The sequence below is a fragment of the Rhizophagus irregularis genome, chromosome 2, assembly GCF_026210795.1.
Source record: "Rhizophagus irregularis chromosome 2, complete sequence".
Classification (NCBI taxonomy): domain Eukaryota; kingdom Fungi; phylum Glomeromycota; class Glomeromycetes; order Glomerales; family Glomeraceae; genus Rhizophagus; species Rhizophagus irregularis.
The window spans coordinates 4,360,910-4,380,198 of record NC_089430.1 but is presented as its reverse complement, the minus strand read 5'-3'; the positions used below and the strand labels follow the sequence as shown (position 1 = coordinate 4,380,198).

The 19,289-nt window shown below is 26.1% G+C and overlaps 5 protein-coding genes across 5 annotated transcripts; 4 read left to right on the top strand and 1 right to left on the bottom strand.

Moving 5' to 3' along the window:
- Nucleotides 1-4,598: 4,598 nt before the first annotated feature.
- OCT59_012312 (uncharacterized protein) lies at nt 4,599-6,594 on the top strand (the record flags this gene model as incomplete). The annotated part of the gene is made up of 5 exons (XM_025323986.1): nt 4,599-4,634; nt 4,707-4,937; nt 5,010-5,204; nt 5,284-6,208; nt 6,278-6,594. The coding sequence occupies 5 exons, from the start codon at nt 4,599-4,601 to the stop codon at nt 6,592-6,594; spliced, it is 1,704 nt and encodes a 567-aa protein (XP_025188576.1).
- Nucleotides 6,595-7,570: 976 nt separating this feature from the next.
- On the bottom strand, nt 7,571-8,920 carry OCT59_012311 (uncharacterized protein; the record flags this gene model as incomplete). The annotated part of the gene is made up of 2 exons (XM_025309877.2): nt 7,571-8,836; nt 8,910-8,920. The coding sequence occupies 2 exons, from the start codon at nt 8,918-8,920 to the stop codon at nt 7,681-7,683; spliced, it is 1,167 nt and encodes a 388-aa protein (XP_025188575.2). The 3' UTR covers nt 7,571-7,680.
- A 2,797-nt stretch (nt 8,921-11,717) lies between these two features.
- On the top strand, nt 11,718-12,735 carry OCT59_012310 (uncharacterized protein; the record flags this gene model as incomplete). The annotated part of the gene is made up of 4 exons (XM_066134364.1): nt 11,718-12,064; nt 12,200-12,513; nt 12,593-12,640; nt 12,722-12,735. 4 exons carry the CDS (start codon nt 11,718-11,720, stop codon nt 12,733-12,735), a joined length of 723 nt encoding a protein of 240 aa, XP_065989635.1.
- A 1,573-nt stretch (nt 12,736-14,308) lies between these two features.
- On the top strand, nt 14,309-15,578 carry OCT59_012309 (uncharacterized protein; the record flags this gene model as incomplete). The annotated part of the gene is made up of 2 exons (XM_025309876.2): nt 14,309-14,319; nt 14,399-15,578. 2 exons carry the CDS (start codon nt 14,309-14,311, stop codon nt 15,576-15,578), a joined length of 1,191 nt encoding a protein of 396 aa, XP_025188573.2.
- Nucleotides 15,579-16,728: 1,150 nt separating this feature from the next.
- Nucleotides 16,729-18,225, top strand: OCT59_012308 (uncharacterized protein; the record flags this gene model as incomplete). The annotated part of the gene is made up of 2 exons (XM_025309875.1): nt 16,729-16,982; nt 17,049-18,225. The coding sequence occupies 2 exons, from the start codon at nt 16,729-16,731 to the stop codon at nt 18,223-18,225; spliced, it is 1,431 nt and encodes a 476-aa protein (XP_025188572.1).
- Between the last annotated feature and the right edge of the window lie 1,064 nt (nt 18,226-19,289).

The following is a 19,289-nucleotide window of genomic DNA, read 5'->3' as shown; positions in this document are numbered from 1 at the left end:
AATATAAAAAAATTACGTAAAAAAATTGGACCTTTCGGGATAATTGAACTTACTGATATTAACCTTAATAATCTAGAAAATAAAGCAAAAAAAACTTACGCTAACATGGAATAGATTAGGCGCAAACAGAAAATACATTGCACAGATTTTATTTGTTATATTTTATAACTAAACCAAAACGTAGTTTGACATATAAAGTTATGCAAATTTTATTTTATTGCATTTCATCATTTTAAAAGCTTTACATTTTTTTTTTATCTTAGTTTCTTATGATTAAATCTCAAAATATTAGCAGGATGGGTAATGTATCAATAAAAATAATTTTAATTAATGTTTAAGAATTTGGTACGACATGACGATCACAGATTTCGTTAAAATTTTCAATGTAAATAAAAAAAAAAATATTCCGATGTGTCTTGCTTAATTTTAATTAAACAAACTACTGTTATAGAGGTGGTCATTTTATTTCAAAAATATCAAAATTTTTTTAAGAATGTAATATATATATATAAAGGTAATTTATTTATTATGGAAATATTTTTTTACAGTATATATTATTATTTATTATTATTATTTATTCATAAATAATAAAAATTAAACCATAATTTTAACATGTGAAGTTGCACAGATTTTATTTGTAATATTTTTATAACTAACCCTGTAAAAAAAAAAATGTCCGGAAATTGTAGCTAAAAACATCCGGAAAATGTCCGTGTGTCCGGAAAACGTCCAGAAAATTGCAATATTCTGGACACTTTCTGGACTCTGGGTCTGAACCCTCCTAGACATTTTCTGGACATTTTCCGGAAAATGGAAATTTTCCAACGTCCGGAATATTGCAATATTCCGGACATATTCCAGACAAATAAACATTTTCCGGACGTTTTCAGCTACAATTTCCGGACATTCTTTTTTTATAGGGTAAACCAAAATGTAGTTTGACATATGAAGATATGCAAATTTTATTTTATTATATTTTATCATTTTAAAAAGTTTATTTAGTTTCTTATGATTAAATCTCAAAATAGCAGGATGGTAATGTATCAAAAAATTCATGAGAGTTTTTTTTTTGTTAAAGAATTTGGTACCAGGTACGATATGACAATCACGGATTTCGTTAAATTTTTTCAAAATTTTAATCCTGATGCTCTAATTTAAAGTGCATTATAAGTGGCACAGGAAATTTTTTTCAAAATTTTACTCTAATGATACAAATAAATCCATCGGATATTTTTTTTTTACAATATATATATGGATATGTAGTATGGATATGATATGGCTGGATAGGATATAGATATACTGTTAACCCTCTATATATAAAAATAGGATTTAATATTTTTTCGCAAATGACCCCAATTTACTTGCCGATCTTTGCCAAATTTCTAATTCTCATTTTTTTACATTTTTGGCGCGAACCTTTATGTACCTATTGTAACACTTTTAAAAACTGAACCATAAGTATGCGTATTTTTGCCTGCATTTCAATTTTATTTAGTATATCAAAGGGTTTAGAATACTGTTTTTGACTTTTATATTGGGATGCGATATTTCGCGAGTGAAAAACAAAACCCATAAAAATATATAATTTTTTATTTTTTTAATATATTTTATTTTTATTTTATTATTATTAATATATATACCCAAAATTGGATAATGAGAGGGTAACCTCTGCCGATCTTTTTATTCAACTCTCAAACAATCAAAATTTTCTTCCAAATATATTATGGAATTAATATCTTAATGTGTCAAAAAATATAATTGCGCAATATAGAAAAGTTGGGTTTGTCTGTCCGGGTAGTTTACTATAGTATATAGGGAGCCAATAGTTTTTTTTAAGTTGTATTTTTTGTATCAATGGTTTTTATACTGTTTACTTTCATATTTTAATAAATTGACTTATAATTTTAGCAGCCAGGGCACATAGTAAGGAATTGTTCTGACTAAAATAACAACAATACGATATCAGTTACATTACTTACATACAATAGCGAAGGTAGATCCAACTCTTAAATAATCAAAATTTTCTTCCAAATATACTATTATGGAATTAATATCTTAATGTGTCAAAAAATATAATTACGCAATATAGAAAAGTTGGGTTCGTCTGTCTGGGTAGTTTACTATAGTATATAGGGAGCCAATAGTTTTTTTTAAGTTGTATTTTTTGTATCAATGGTTTTTATACTGTTTACTTTTATATTTTAATAAATTGACTAATAATTTAGCAGCCAGGGCACATAGTAAGGAATTGTTCTGACTAAAATAACAACAATATGATATCAGTTACATTACTTACATACAATAGCGAAGGTAGATCCAACTCTTAAATAATCAAAATTTTCTTCCAAATATATTATGGAATTAATATCTTAGTGTCAAAAAATATAATTACGCAATATAGAAAAGTTGGGTTCGTCTGTCTGGGTAGTTTACTATAGTATATAGGGAGCCAATAGTTTTTTTTTAAGTTGTATTTTTTGTATCAATGGTTTTTATACTGTTTACTTTTATATTTTAATAAATTGACTTATAATTTTAGCAGCCAGGGCACATAGTAAGGAATTGTTCTGACCAAAATAACAACAATACGATATCAGTTACATACAATAGTGAAGGTAGATCCAACTCTTAAATAATCAAAATTTTCTTCCAAATATATTATGGAATTAATATCTTAATGTGTCAAAAAATATAATTACGCAATATGGAAAGGTTGGGTTCGTCTGTCTGGGTAGTTTACAACAATAGATAGGGGAGCCAGTAGTTCTTTTTAAGTATTATTTTTTGTATCAATGGTTTTAATACTTTTTACTTTTATAATTTAATAAATTGACTTACAATTTTAGCAGCCAGGGCACATGGTAAGGAATTTCTCTGACCGAATAACCCTCAAACAATCAAAATTTTCTTCCAAATATATTATGGAATTAATATCTTAATGTGTCAAAAAATATAATTACGCAATATAGAAAAGTTGGGTTCGTCTGTCTGGGTAGTTTACTATAGTATATAGGGAGACAATAGTTTTTTTTAAGTTGTATTTTTTGTATCAATGGTTTTTATACTGTTTAACTTTATATTTTAATAAATTGACTTATAATTTTAGCAGCCAGGGCACATAGTAAGGAATTGTTCTGACCAAAATAACAACAATATGATATCAGTTACATACAATAGCGAAGGTAGATCCAACTCTTAAATAATCAAAATTTTCTTCCAAATATATTATAGAATTAATATCTTAGTGTCAAAAAATATAATTACGCAATATAGAAAAGTTGGGTTCGTCTGTCTGGGTAGTTTACTATAGTATATAGGGAGCCAATAGTTTTTTTTTAAGTTGTATTTTTTGTATCAATGGTTTTTATACTGTTTACTTTTATATTTTAATAAATTGACTTATAATTTTAGCAGCCAGGGCACATAGTAAGGAATTGTTCTGACCAAAATAACAACAATACGATATCAGTTACATACAATAGTGAAGGTAGATCCAACTCTTAAATAATCAAAATTTTCTTCCAAATATATTATGGAATTAATATCTTAATGTGTCAAAAAATATAATTACGCAATATGGAAAGGTTGGGTTCGTCTGTCTGGGTAGTTTACAACAATAGATAGGGGAGCCAGTAGTTCTTTTTAAGTATTATTTTTTGTATCAATGGTTTTAATACTTTTTACTTTTATAATTTAATAAATTGACTTACAATTTTAGCAGCCAGGGCACATGGTAAGGAATTTCTCTGACCGAATAACCCTCAAACAATCAAAATTTTCTTCCAAATATATTATGGAATTAATATCTTAATGTGTCAAAAAATATAATTACATAATATAGAAAAGTTGGGTTTGTCTGTCTGGGTAGTTTACTATAGTATATAGGGAGCCAATAGTTTTTTTTAAGTTGTATTGTATCAATAGTTTTTATACTGTTTAACTTTATAATTTAATAAATTGACTTATAATTTTAGCAGCCAGGGCACATGGTAAGGAATTTCTCTGACCGAAATAACAACAATACGACATTAGTTGCATACAATAGTGTAAGTAGATCCAACTCTCAAACAATCAAAATTTTCTTCCAAATATATTATAGAATTAATATCTTAATGTGTCAAAAATATAATTATGCAATATGGAAAGGTTGGGCTCGTCTGTCTGGGTAGTTTATTATAGTAGATAGGGAGCCAATAGTTCTTTTTAAGTTGTATTTTTTTATCAATGGTTTTGATATTGTTTACTTCTATATTTTAGTAAATTAATTTACAATTTTAGCTCAAATAATAATAATAATAATAATAATAATAATCATAATCATAAGTTCTAGTAAAACAATAAATTTTAAAATATCTTGTTGTAAATCACGTGCCATCCCTACGAAATTTAGTTGATTTTTTACATATTTAAGTCCTGCTCTTATTTTTTTGATTTTAATCAGTAAGACTTTTTCTACCCGTTCAATAAAACATAATTTTTTGAATTTGATACACACTTTTTATCAATACGCGAAAATATTCTTTGAATTTTCTTTATTTCTATAATACCAAATTTAAAGTAAGGTCAACCGGTAAACACTTCAGCAATAACAAATTAATATGGGTGTTAGTAATACTACTATTGATCCTGAAACCGTAAGTATTTAATATTGTTATGATTAACTCTATTTTCTGGAGGAAGTTAACCCTATACTTGCTGCTTTCTAGTTCGTAATCCCTCATAGAGAAACTATGCATAAATACTTTTCATCAGCTCCTTTCATAACTTGCACTTTTATCGAGTTTCTGCACCAGCTTGGTTCAAAACAGAAACTAAAGAGTACTGAACAGAAATCAATCGATGAAAAGTACATAAAACTCCTGTATTCATTGAGTGAAGACCAAGAACTACCACAATTCGTTCAGAATCATGCAAAAGGGTTGATGGAAGAGATATCTGTAAGTAATAATTTTCTAATTTATTTAGTGTCCCTTTTGCAAAATGTAAATTAACTCAATATGTCATGTCAGTCCAAGGAAGTTGCTGCATTTTGGGATTCAATAGCAGAATATGAAAAATGTTCCACCTCTGAGAAACAACAAGTTCAAAGCAATGTCTCAATTGATGGTTCTGATGTCACTAGAGTGCAACAAGACGAAGAATTATTGGAGGTTTTCACACAGAAAAAGCGAAGAGATGAGGATGACATAACACCAACAAAAAAGGTAATGGTATAACTTTAGCAGTGTTTTCTACACTTACATTGGTTGAAAAAAACTTACATATATCACTTTTTTAATTCAGTCCAGGACAGATTATGAATCAATGTACTCTCCACCCTCATCTGAAATGAAAAAATTACCTTCGCTAACAATTGATTCAGATGACAATAATGAACATGATGAAATTACAATTATAAGAGATGTTCCTCGATCATTTTTAGATAATAGTAATAATGAAAATGAACTTATTATAGATAGATTTAATATATCAAAATTATTTCGACAGTATCGAGATGAATCATTTAATCTCGCTAATTCTGGTGGTTTATATGTGGAGGCAGATGTCCACGAAATTTTATCTTTGACTTCAATTTTCATGCTTTCACCAAATTCCCATTCTGAAATGATGATAAATATCTTTGGTTTAGACTTATTAGACAAAATAAGTGACAAGCTCAAACCAAATAAACAAGAATTTAATGTGGAATATGAAGCTAAATTTAAAAGTATCATAAAACAGTCAATCAATATCTCACGAGATAATGCTATTAATTCATTACTAGGAAACTCAGCAAAACCTGAAAGTATTAATCTTAAAGAAAACCTGGGATTTGTTATTTTAGATGGATTAAAGTCTTTGCCCAGTCATAAATTAAAATGTAAACCAAGTGAGATTACACTCATTACTAATTATCTAGATTACATCATGAAAGGACTATTTCATCACCCTGATAAGTATATAATTGAATGGCCTAACACGGGCCAGGAAACTAAAGCTAGTAAAGTAGAAGGCAGAGTGAGGCAGCCTGATTTCTTAGTATCAGCAATCCACCAATTAGAAAAGAGGGGATCATTATTTGTAGGTGAAGTAACCTCGCCTGCAGAGAAAGAAAACGTGCATAAGAACTGTAATGATTTAATCCGAATTGGAGTTTTTATGAAAGAATGCATTGATTCGGCCTTAGACAAAGGTGCAGATATTAAAGTTCTAGGTTTTCAATGTATAGGTAAGATAAATTAAATAATTGTTGCTTTGCTCCTTCATGTAATCCTAAAATTTCATCATTGCTTTCTAGAATATACAATTGATTTTTATGCAATGGAACTTAATGCTCCAGGGCTATATATTATGCATCATATTGGTCAAGCATCGATTCCCACTTCGGTAAAGACAATGTCACATTTTGTTGATGAAATAGATATTTTTCTGACAGTACGTAGTCTTTTACAAGAATCATTTGATAATTTTTTTAATAAATTACGCAGCCCAAAAGAACAAGCAAAAAAATTATCATTTAAATGTGAGACCTTATCTACATCAAGTTTCAATCAACTTATTAGCAATACGCGTAATGTCAACAGAAAATGTTCTTCCTGGTTCGGAAGGTTTTAGAGGAATACAATTGTTGATACTGTATAAATTTGTTACACAATTCCGGTCATGTGAATTTTATTAACCAATAAAAATAGTTTAAATTTTATGATCTTTAAAATTTAATAAAAATTTATTTGGAATTTTTTATGCATTATGAATTAATCAACTAAAATTTAAATATGTATGTATATAATGCATATCACGCTGTATGTTGAAATTTAGTAATTGAAATATGATATTCAAGCCATTTACTATATAGACGAAATTTAAAATTTATTATCCTATATCCTGATAGAAAATTTAAAATTCTATCGAATATTCCCTATAAAAATTTTTGAATAAACGATGGTTTTTAATATGACGTGCAATCAATTTTCTGAATAAATTTATAGGAATTCTTGTGGCGAACTTTTCTAAAGTAGAGTCATAGTTTGTTGCATTTGAATAACGCTTGAGACATCAATATATCCACGAATACAATGACCTAAATTGAATAACGATATTAACGATATTAACGCAACGAAGTTGATACTTTATTTAATATAAAAGATATGTTATTTTAATAAATAAAATCTTATTTCATTATCACTAATCTCTGCTTGATGGAAAATAACACTTTATTTCCTTAATTAATTTAAAATGTTTGTTGATAATTCTCATATCTTGCTGCTGTGTTAAAGTTACTATAAAATTTTTTATAGTTCGTGCGCGTCTTGCCGCTCAATGAGTAAGGCGAAGAAAATTATGAGCATCTAAAGTTAAATTTTTTTCGGTTATAATCCCTATCAACGATTTTTTTATAAAAGAGCCCAAATATCATATGATCATTCTCATTACTTATTATTGCTGATTATTTAAGATTGTTATGGAATTATCATAAAATAATTTGATATGAAACAATTTATAACAGTTATAAATAAGAATTTCCCGTATAAATCATGCGGACGAGTTACAAAAAACTTAATAAAATCATATATTCACATAATAAAATTATTTTCATTTAATAAATGTTTTAAATATTTAATCTATTATATAGTAACTATACAAGATATTTTATGTTTAAGACTATTTTTTGATATTCTAAAATAAATGATTAAATTTTTATTAAGTTACAATAAAAGTTTCAATTTCTTCAATATTAAAAATTTCATCTGTAGGTAAAATCTTTTCATAATAACCATAATCATTAAGACATAAATTTTGATTAACCATACACATAGCCCAACCAAAATTAAAACCATGATCATTATAATCTATTATAGCTTTAGAATAATTTTTTACACGACCTAATTTCATATTTTTAATATCTTTATTATTTTCAAAAGAAAAAATAAAGTTATTTGATGAATTATAATATAATAATTCACTTTTAATACCTCCTAATGAATTAAAACCTATAGAACTATAACCACCAAAAATTTTATTTGATCCTTTAATTTTAATTAAAACTAAACTTGCTAATTTACCATTACATTTATTTTTAAATGATTCACTATTAATTCCATTCCTACTACCACGATAAATAAGTTTAAATTTATATAATGGATCATTACCAGTACGAGGAATTTTAGGATTTTTTTTATCAATCCAATTAACTATAATTGGATTTATAAGCTCTAAGTTAATAATATTTGATTCAATTTGTCTTATTCTAAGTGGTAAAGATGGTGAAATACCATCATAATAAAATTCTTCAATTTCTTTAAAAATATGACTAGGGATAATAACCTTATATGGATAGACTTTATTAAATAAGTCTTTATGAGAAATTCCCACAAATCGAATAAGAGGAATAAATTGATTTAAAATTTGTTTCAATGAATCATAATTATCATTATCCCAATTTGTTATATCACTATTACTACTACTTCCTAAACCAGCAGAAGTTTGTTCAATACCCCATTTAATTAAATAATCCCAAACTGTAACTTCTTCAATTTGTAAGTTATCACTTTCAAGCAAATTAAAAAGAATGTCTTTATCTAATGAAAGAAAAGATTTTGAAGTAATAAATGGCAAAGGATCTTCACAGATAGATTCAAAACAATAATCTTGTAATTTCTTACAACTGACAAGTCTAAAAACTGTATGAAGAACGAGAACAAAATTTTGACGAACCCAACTAAATTGATTCTTAATTAAATAATTTTGAACATACGTAAATAATTCTTCAAGAAGTAATTCATCAGATGCAATTAACAATCCGAGAATGTCTTCGCTTGTTTGATTAGTCAAATCGAGCTCACCAGAATAAATATATCTAATAATATTTTAAAACAAATAAATAACAGTAATACTGTATGATATAATTAATAAAATAAAATTATTCTTACTTCAAAATCATTTCAAATACAGTTGGAGTAACATTTGGTTTATTAAACATAATCATATTATTTTGCTTCGTAATCCAATTAGAAGAAAGAGCTCCTTTGAAATAAGAAGAACGAGCACGTAAAATAACTGAATGTGCACGAAATTCTTTTATATTTTGGTTTTCACCAACTTTAATAAGAACATTATAATCATCTGCATTATCTAATATTGAGGAAAAGTCCTTTGAAAGATTGGAATAAAAAATTGAAGTCATTTTATTTAAATAAGTTACAAGTATTTTTTTTTGGGTTATATTTTAAGTTAAATAAGGTTGCACAAGCTAAATTTGGGGAGTATCATTGTTTGTATTGCTTACTAAATGGCGATATTAATTTAGACGTAAAATTGACCACGGGTACAGATTAGCCACAAATATTGCTGCGTTTGCTCCTGCGGCCAAAATACACTAGCCCGGATAAAGCATATTGTGTAATAATTAATTGGTAGTCCGCATGTGAACGATAGACTAATTGAAAACCTGATTTTTACTTAATAAATCTAAAAATAAACACTGCGGGCGGCGCAGATCATTTTAAACTTTAAAGTATCAAATTTCTGAAAAATTTGAAAAAATCGCAAAAAATCAATAATTGCTTAAAATTATTAAATCAAATATAAAAAAAAATCGTATTTTTTCAATTAATTTTTTTAAAGGATATATTAATACATTTGTAAAAGTATGTAAATATAAAATTTGAGGCTTCTAGCCGGTACTTTTATAAGGCAAAAAAAAAGTGGGCAAATTTATATTTTGACTAATTGGCAATGTTTGAGAATTTTTTGTAAAATTTTTGTTTTATAGTGTTAATATTAAATACTTGAATAAAAAAGAAATAATCTCAAGGTTTTTTTTAAGTAATTTGGTTAAAAAATTGATCGACTTATCTATGGTGGGGGAACGCAGATTTTAAATTAGCTATCAATCACATGTGGATCGGCAATTAAATTATTTGAAAAAGAAAGACGTACTTTTTTAAATTTTTTAAATGAAATTTTCACTTTTATGGAAGAAAACTTATATCGATATAACCATTCACTTTATATTCTCTCCAAAAAAGATTTTTATTTATGAATTGTTTTCATAATATAAAAGAATTCGGTACTTTTCTTGTAGTTTTTGGAAAGTTACATTATTTTAATACTTTTGTGTAATAACGAAATATACTTTTTAATTTCAAGAAGTATAAATATAGTAAATGTGGTAAATTTGTTACATAAAGTTGGGATTAAATGACTATTACTTAATAAGATTTTTCAATTAGAGATCAAGAATTAACTTTATGAGAAAAAACGAAAAAGTATCGTATAATAATTATCGCACTATTTTTATTTGTTTTCGATAAAGATTACGTCAATAATTTTATCGACTCTTATAATACGGTACTTACATTCTAGAGATTTACGTCATTTTCTTTTACGAAGACTAAATGTAGTAAAATTATATGGAATAATATACTGTACATTAACTATATTAACTAATTTCGGTCTACGGTTATTTATTTAAATATTATATTTATTTTATTAAAAGTTTATTTTGTAACAGCAAAGTTAAATTATTTTAATGTACGTATGATTAAATATGATTAATATGATTAAATATTCTAATCAATGATTCCGTTTAATTGATATCATCTAAAAAATATTATTATTCCAGTAATTGTAGTTTAAATACGGAAATCAAGAATTTTTCACTAATCGGAATATAACCAAAAGATTAACTAGATTAGGATACTTTACCAACTAATTGAGGTTTTATGCTGATTCAACAAAAATATCAAGTTTCAAATGTAGATCTTCATTGAATCAATGATATTTTGATCTTGTGATACATTTTTGTCATGATGTGCTACCGATCATCGACTAACTGTACTTGGATTAGCTAATATAAGTTTAGAGTAAATTTTTAATTTCACATAACTTATTGTATAAATCGGTAAAAAAGGTCCGATGCAGTTTTGCTTCCAAATTCGAATTGAGAAAAATTAACTACTTTTATATTATATTTGTACGACAAATATTTTCACGTTATATTTATTGTTGTATTATTTAGGGACGTTAAAACTTTGCGATGAAACTGTTCAATTACCCACGCTTTATAATAAACAATAATATTTCTTTTCTTTCTGATATTGAATTAGAAATTTCTTAATTATGTTTTATTATTTATTTTTCGTATATTTCTATATAAAACGTATCACTGAGTTAGTACTTACTCATATTACTTATTGTAAAGAATGTAAACAGATGAATACTGGATATGAATGGTGTAATACGTGTAACGCAAAACATTTTCAACAAGATTTTGAAAATTGGACCAGTGGTAATATTGATATTGATAAATGTATTCAAAATATTCAATTATTAGCAAAAGGTTATCATAAAATATTAGAGTGGATACCTTATGATAAACTTCAAGATATTGAATATATTGCGAAAGGAGGTTTCGGAAAAGTATATAAAGCAAAATGGGTTGATGGTTATATTCAAAGTTGGGATTGTAAAAATAAAAATTGGAAACGTGTTAGATCTAATATGTGTGTAGCTATAAAAAGTTTAAATAATTCAAAAAATATTACATCAGAATTTATAAATGAGGTAGGTATGAAATTTTATTATTGTATTTTAATTATTTATTTAATATTATTTTAACATTTTTTTTTTTCTCTATTTAGATTACTTTACATCATAAAATTGTTGATAATAATTTTTTTTCTTTTATCGTTAGAATTTATGGAATAACTCAAGATCCAATATCAAAAAATTTTATGATGGTTTTGGATTATGCAGATTATGGAAGTTTACGTAATTATTTGGATAAAAATTATAATAAATTAAGCTGGTATATTAAGCTTAATGATTTATATTTTGTTGCTTTTGGTATTGAAAAAATTCATATAAAAGAATTGGTTCATCGTGATTTACATATTGGTAACGTTATAAGATTCCCTTTTCATTCAAGTATAACTGATATGGGTTTATGTAAACCTGCTGATTTTGATGAATCTCAATCTATAAAAAATAGTATATATGGTGTTTTACCTTATATTGCTCCTGAAGTTTTAAGAGGTCAAAATTATACTAAAGCTGCTGATATTTATAGTTTTGGTATAATTATGTATGAAGTGATTTCTGGTTTACCTCCTTATCATGATATAAGTCATGATAAAGATTTAGCAATCAAAATTTGTCATGGTCTTAGACCAAGATTTAATATTAAAGTTCCTAAATTAATTGTACATTTAATTAAAAGATGTTTGGATGCAAATCCATTAAATCGTCCAAATGCGGAAGAAATTAGAAGAATTTTAGATAAATGGGTTAATCAACCAGAATCTGATTTAGAAAATCAAATTAAAGAAGCTGAAGAATTTAATTATAATTTTTCAACTGGTCTTATACCTTCAAATTGTCGTATACCTCCAACTAATTTAGGTTTATCTTATAAAACTCATTCTGAAGCTATTTATACAAGTAGATTACTAAGTTTTAATAACCTTCCTGAACCAATAAATTCTGATGATTATTATAAACAACATGATAATATAATAAGTGAGGAATTTTCAGGTAAAAAATTTAAATTAAATTTTGTTATTTTTTAAAAAAAATATATATAATATAATAATTAATAATGAATCTTTTATAGAATCTCTGCAGATTGATGTTCCACAATTAAATATTAGTGATTATTCAGGTATTATGAATCATTTTTTTATATTGTTGAATTTGTTTTATTATAATTAAAGTGAATTTACTTATTATTTTTATATTACAGAAGAGAAGATTTGAATCGATTGGATTAATTTAAAATGGATTTTCACCTTTTTTATTAATTATTTTATATCTATTTATATTATTGTTATTGCTTTTTTTTTTAAATATTGTATAGAATTTATTAAAAATTATACATTTTTTATTTATAAAATTCATATTTGATATTTATCAAAATACTGTATATCCTTATGAAATTTTATTGTTAATAAATATTCTGTGTCACTCATTAATACCAAATAAATTTGTTAATAAAGCGACTTTCCATCTTATATTTTTGAATCAAATATTATAAAATTTTCTATTCTAATTTATTATATTTTGTATGATATAAAAATTTTATTTTGATACAGCGAATCAAAGATTTTGTGGATTATTTACCAGGTTGTTGCTGATCGTATAAGTTAGTGGTACTATTTATTCTCTGTCAAGTGGGAAAAAAAAATATAAAAGTAATTTAATTTAATTTAATCAATCTAGGATAAATGGAATTGTAAAATATTGTTGATCTCTTAAGTTCCGCTACACGACATGGGTAAGGATGAAAAAAGTTCCATTTTCGAGCCGAACTGAGCAGCTCATCAAGTGAAACGAACGGTTTCATGAGAGTCGACTCCGAAAGTCTGAAAGTCTAAACTGGATCACGTGAAATTACACAAAATTCCAAAAAGGAAATTTTGTCTCCCGGAATTTGGACACACGAGATTTCCATAAAGTATAAATTTTGTGCAAATCATACAATTCTAGCCGGAATTATGAATATCAGAACCAATTCTGTCGGAACTCTATTCCGAGCTGGTTTTTGGAGTGGTTTGTTCCACAAATTCGGTGTGGAACCGAACCGATAGAGTCGTCCCCATCCCTAGACATGGATAAGAATGATAAAAAATGCGTTAATGATTCGTTAGATAAAGAAGATAGAGAAATTTCAACACAATAGATAATTAAATAGGTGGATAAATTTAGATAGTTAGATAGATTTTAGCATAGAAATCCCAAGCATATAATAGTAGTTTTTTATTTGATAACTATAACCATATATTTTAAATACGGTCGGTGTTGATATAAGACATGTATATGTTTTAATCCTGAGCTTTTCTAATGTATATATTTATCCACTGATAAATATCATACGAATAAAGAAAGACATGTTACTAACAAAAAAAAAAGCAACATAGCTTCATGCAGATCTCGCTAAAAATGCAATATTTTTATTTATCATTTGCTAAAAATGCAGTGTTATTGTACATCGTTACATATTTTTAGCCGCAATGCATGTGATTATTTTCTATAAAAATAAAATTATTCATTTATTTTTTTTTAAAAATAAAAAAAAAAATTCTAAAAAATGGCTTTAATTTTTCATCATGGTCTTTTAAAAGACTTTACCTTAATATTAGATGATGCAGATGATTATAATGTTATTATTCAAGTTGGTGAAAATCAAAATATAAAAGAATTTCGTGCACATTCAGTTATTTTACGTGCTCGTTCTCTTTATTTTAAAAGTGCCCTTTCTTCTAATTGGGTTACAAAAAAGGATAATATGATTATATTTAGTAAACCGAATTTAACACCAATTATCTTTGATATGGTTTTGAGGTGAGAATTATTTAATTTTTTTTTTACAAAATTTCAAATTATTGATTTTATTCAAATTATATATATAACTTTTTATTAGATACATTTATACTGGTGAACTTGATTTAACTGAACAATCGGGTGAAAATATTCTTAATCTATTAGTTGCGTCCGATGAATTATTACTTGAAGAATTATTTATACATGTTCAAAATTATTTAATTATAAAACAAACAAATTGGGTTCGAGAAAATTTTGTATTTGTTCTTAATACCGTGTTTAGACTTGATAATTGCAAGAGATTACAAGATTATTGTCTTGAATCTATCTGCGAAGATCCACTACAATTTTTTTCTTCAAAATCTTTCCTCTCAATAAATAAGGAAATACTTCTTGGCTTGCTTAAAAGAGACGACTTACAAATTGAAGAAGTTGTCATTTGGGATTATTTAATTAAATGGGGTATTGAACAAACTCCTGGTCTTGGGTATGAGAATAGTGATAGAGCGAAATGGAATTATAAGGATTACGAAACATTGAATATAACTTTAAATCAATTTATTCCTCTCATTCAATTGGCAGGAATTTCTCGTGCAGATTTTTTTGATAAGGTTCATCCTTATAGAACCATTATTCCTACTCATATTTACAAAGAAATTGAAGAATTTCATTATAAAGACTCCTTACCAAAAACTACCATTTTACCGACCAGAGCTGGTTTAATATTCAAATCAAATATTATCAAACCAAAACTTGCAAAAATAATAATTAATTGGATTGACAATAAAGATACTATGTATATTCGTAATAATAGAAATGATCCATTTTATAAGTTTAATCTTATTTATCGTAGTAGTCGTGACGGAATTGGTAGCAAATCATTTAAAAAAAAGTGTAATGGACGAGTAGCAAGTTTAGTCTTAATCAAAGTTAAAAATATAAGTAAGATTTTCGGTGGATATAGTTCTATAGGATTTAATTCATCAGGAGATGATTTTATTAATGATAATGGTTTTAAATTTTATAATTCATCAGATAATTTTATTTTCTCATTTGAAGATGGCGATGATACTCAAAATATGAAAATAAGTCGGGTAATAAACAGTTCTCATGCCATATTGGATTATTACCATAATGGATTCAATTTTGGTCAAGGTTCATTGAGCATGAGCTATGAAGGATTACATGTTAATAATACTTGCTCAAATTATGAAAATAATTTAAATACTTTAACAGTTTATACTATTGAAGAAATTGAAACCTTTACTGTAAATAGGTAATACGGGGTTAATACCATTAAGAAAATTTATTATTTTATTACATTTATTTATAGCTATTTTAAGATTTATGTTTTTCCCTCCATGTCAAAATATATTTAAATTTGGTGCGATTAATAAATCTATTAGTAGATTAATACACAAGCAAATGTTCTCAAGTTTATATTAAACAGATCACATTCTGAAATTACTTCGCTGTTATTATCATTGCAAAAGGCAATTTGCAGAGAATTTATAACTAGAATTTATTGTTATTTAAGCAAATATTTAAGAAGTTATCTTCTCAAATTTGATTACAAATAAATATAAATCACAATTTTTTTTCGGATTTAGTGATCATCTGGTCACTTCTCTTTTTTTGAAACTTGTGTAACTTCATTTTTTGTGAAATAAATTGCCCTCACCAACATATAAAACTTTCAAGTTACACATGATATGTGTATTTTAACCTGCTGTGCAAGTTTACTTAGTGCACAGCATGGGGTTTCGAATACCATTTTTGACATATTTGACTTTTTTCATTTTTGTCATCCGTTTTTGAAAGTAAATTAACACCAATATGGCTTTATGTTAGAGTTGGGCGCCGAAACGTTTCGGCTATAGCAAATGCCGAAAATCTTTACTGAAATCCCAAATCAAATTTTAGAGTTGAATTTCGGTAATAATTTGGAATTTTGACATCAGTTTTGGATTTTCAGCAACAGTTTGGGCTTTTGGCAAGTTTGGGATTTGGGATTTCAACAATTATTATATTCCAAGAACTGAAATATTTTTGTTATACAGTTGATAGGTTTGGGATTTTGACACCCAATTTTAAGTTTCAACAATCATGGTTTGAAATTTCAGCAATGGTCCGATTTTGGAAACAGTTTGGGATTTTGGCAACCATCCGGGATTTGATAATAGTTTGATGTTTCAGCAATTTGGTTCCTAACTATTGTCAAAATCTCAACCCATTGAATTTAGTTTGGGATTTCAGCAAAGCGTTTCGGCATCTGCTATAGCCGAAACGACGCAACTTTATGCAAATCTCACTAAAAATGCATTAGTTTATTGTACATCGTGTCATCGTTACATATTTTTAGTCACCAAATGCATGTGATTATTTTTATAAAAATAAGGTGTTTTTTTTTAAAAAAATATTTTAAAAAAAATGGCTTCAATTTTTCATCTTGGTCTTTCAAAAGACTTCTCCTTAATATTAGATGATGCAGATGATTACAATGTTATTATACAAGTTGGTGAAAATCAAAATATGAAAGAATTTCGTGCACATTCAGTTATTTTACGTGCTCGTTCTTCTTATTTCAAAGGAGCTCTTTCTTCTAATTGGGTTACAAAGAAAGATAATATGATTATATTTAGTAAACCGAATTTAACACCAACTATTTTTGATATGATTTTGAGGTGAGAATCATTTAATTTTTTTACAATTTTTTAAATTCTAAACTTATCCGGAATAAATATTATTAGATATATTTACACTGGTGAACTTGATTTAACTAAACAATCGGGTGAAAATATTCTTGGTCTATTAGTTGCATCTGATGAATTACTACTTGAAGAGTTATTTGAACATGTTCAAGATTATTTAATTAAGAAACAAAACATATGGGTTCGTCAAAATTTTGTTCTCGTTCTTAATACAGTTTTTAGACTTGTCAGTTGTAAGAACTTGCAAGACTATTGTTTTGAATCTATCTGTGAAGATCCTTTGCCATTTATTACTTCAAAATCTTTTCTTTCATTGGATAAAGACTCTCTTTTTAATTTGCTTGAAAGTGATAACTTACAAATTGAAGAAGTTAAAGTTTGGGATTATTTAATTAAATGGGGTATTGAACAAACTTCTGCTGGTTTAGGAAGTAGTAGTAATAGTGATAGAACAAATTGGGATAATGATAATTATGATTCATTGAAACAAATTTTAAATCAATTTATTCCTCTTATTCGATTTGTGGGAATTTCTCATAAAGACTTATTTAATAAAGTCTATCCATATAAGGCCATTATCCCTAGTCACATTTTTAAAGAAATTGAAGAATTTTATTATAATAGTATTTCACCATCTTTACCAATTAGAATAAGAAAAATTAAATCAAATATTATTAACTTAGAACTTGTAAATCCAATTATAGAAAATTGGATTGTTAAAAAAAATTCTAAAAATCCTCGTACTGGTAATGATCTATTATATAGGTTTAAACCTATTTATCGTAGTATTCGTGACGGAATTAGTGATTATTCATTTAGAAATAAATGTAATGGTCGAGTAGCAAGTTTAGTTTTGGTTAAAGTTGAAAATACAAGTAAAATTTTTGGTGGATACAGTTCTATCGGATTTAGTTCATTAGGATATAATTTTAATAATGTTCATAGTCTTAAATTTTATGATTCATCAGATAATTTTATTTTCTCGTTTGAAGATAGTGAAGATACTCAAAATATGAAAATAAGTCGGGTAGTAAATAAATCTCGTGCCATATTAGATTGTTATAGTGGATTTAATTTTGGTCAAGGTTCATTGGTCATGGACAATGAAAAATTATTTGTTAATTATAATGCTTGCCAAAATTATGAAAATAATTTAAATATTGAGGCGGCAACTTATACTATTAAGGAAATTGAAACCTTTATTGAAGATAGATAACACGAGGCTTTAATGCTATAAAGAAAATTTATTATTATCATTACATTTATTTATTATAGCTGCATAATCTAATTTTAAGATTTATATTTGGTGCGATTAGTGGATTAGTACATAAGCAAATGTTCTTAAGTTAAACGGATCACATTCTGAAATCACTTCGCAGTTATTATCATTGTAATCAAATATCTAAGAAGTTATCTTCTCAAATTTAATTAAAAATTAAATATAAATCATAGGAAAATTTAGTAAATTTTTTTTTATAAAAATTTATTTTGAATTATTAAGAAGTAAGATAATGTATAAAATTTATTGTTATAAATTATCACCATTTTTGAATTACTGTAAACAGTTTAAAACCCGCGAAAACAGTAAATTTTATTTGCATTTTTGGATAGAGAAAGTGCATGATTGTAACCCGAAAACGTTAATTTCAAAGCAGAAAACTTAATTCTTTGTCAAGTTTGCATATAAGCGACTTTTTTGAGATTTCATGTGACCCAAAAGTTCTCTGTAAGTAAACTTGGATTTTCTGTCCTAAAATCAAGGTTTTCATGTTATAATCGCACCTTCTACATCCAAAAATGCAATAAAAATTTACTGCTTTCGTGAGCTTTTAATAAAATTCACTTTTTTTATTTTATTTATTTTTCTTGTTTATACTGTTCACAGTAATTCGAAAAAAGCGATAATAAAATCGTTAAAGTTAATTTAATAATAAATAATTGAGTAAAATGAAAAAGTATTTAGTAGTATACAGTACAAATAATTAATTATTATTCATCTCTTAAATTTAACCTTTTAAATGAGTAATATTTTCATAACAGACAATTTGGAAAACAAATTTAAAGTAAATAGAATAGTCAATAGTATGAATTCCTGTAATATTGTTAAAGGACTATCATAAAAGAACTAAATGATAATGTCTACAGTCTACACATCATGCAAAACATAATAAATTAAATTATGTTAATTGAAAGTGTATCGAAAAATAAAAATATTGATTTTGATCGGTTTGTGAAACGCTTATTTGAGAAAAAATTCTCTCAGGAACTCTTCCCACCGAT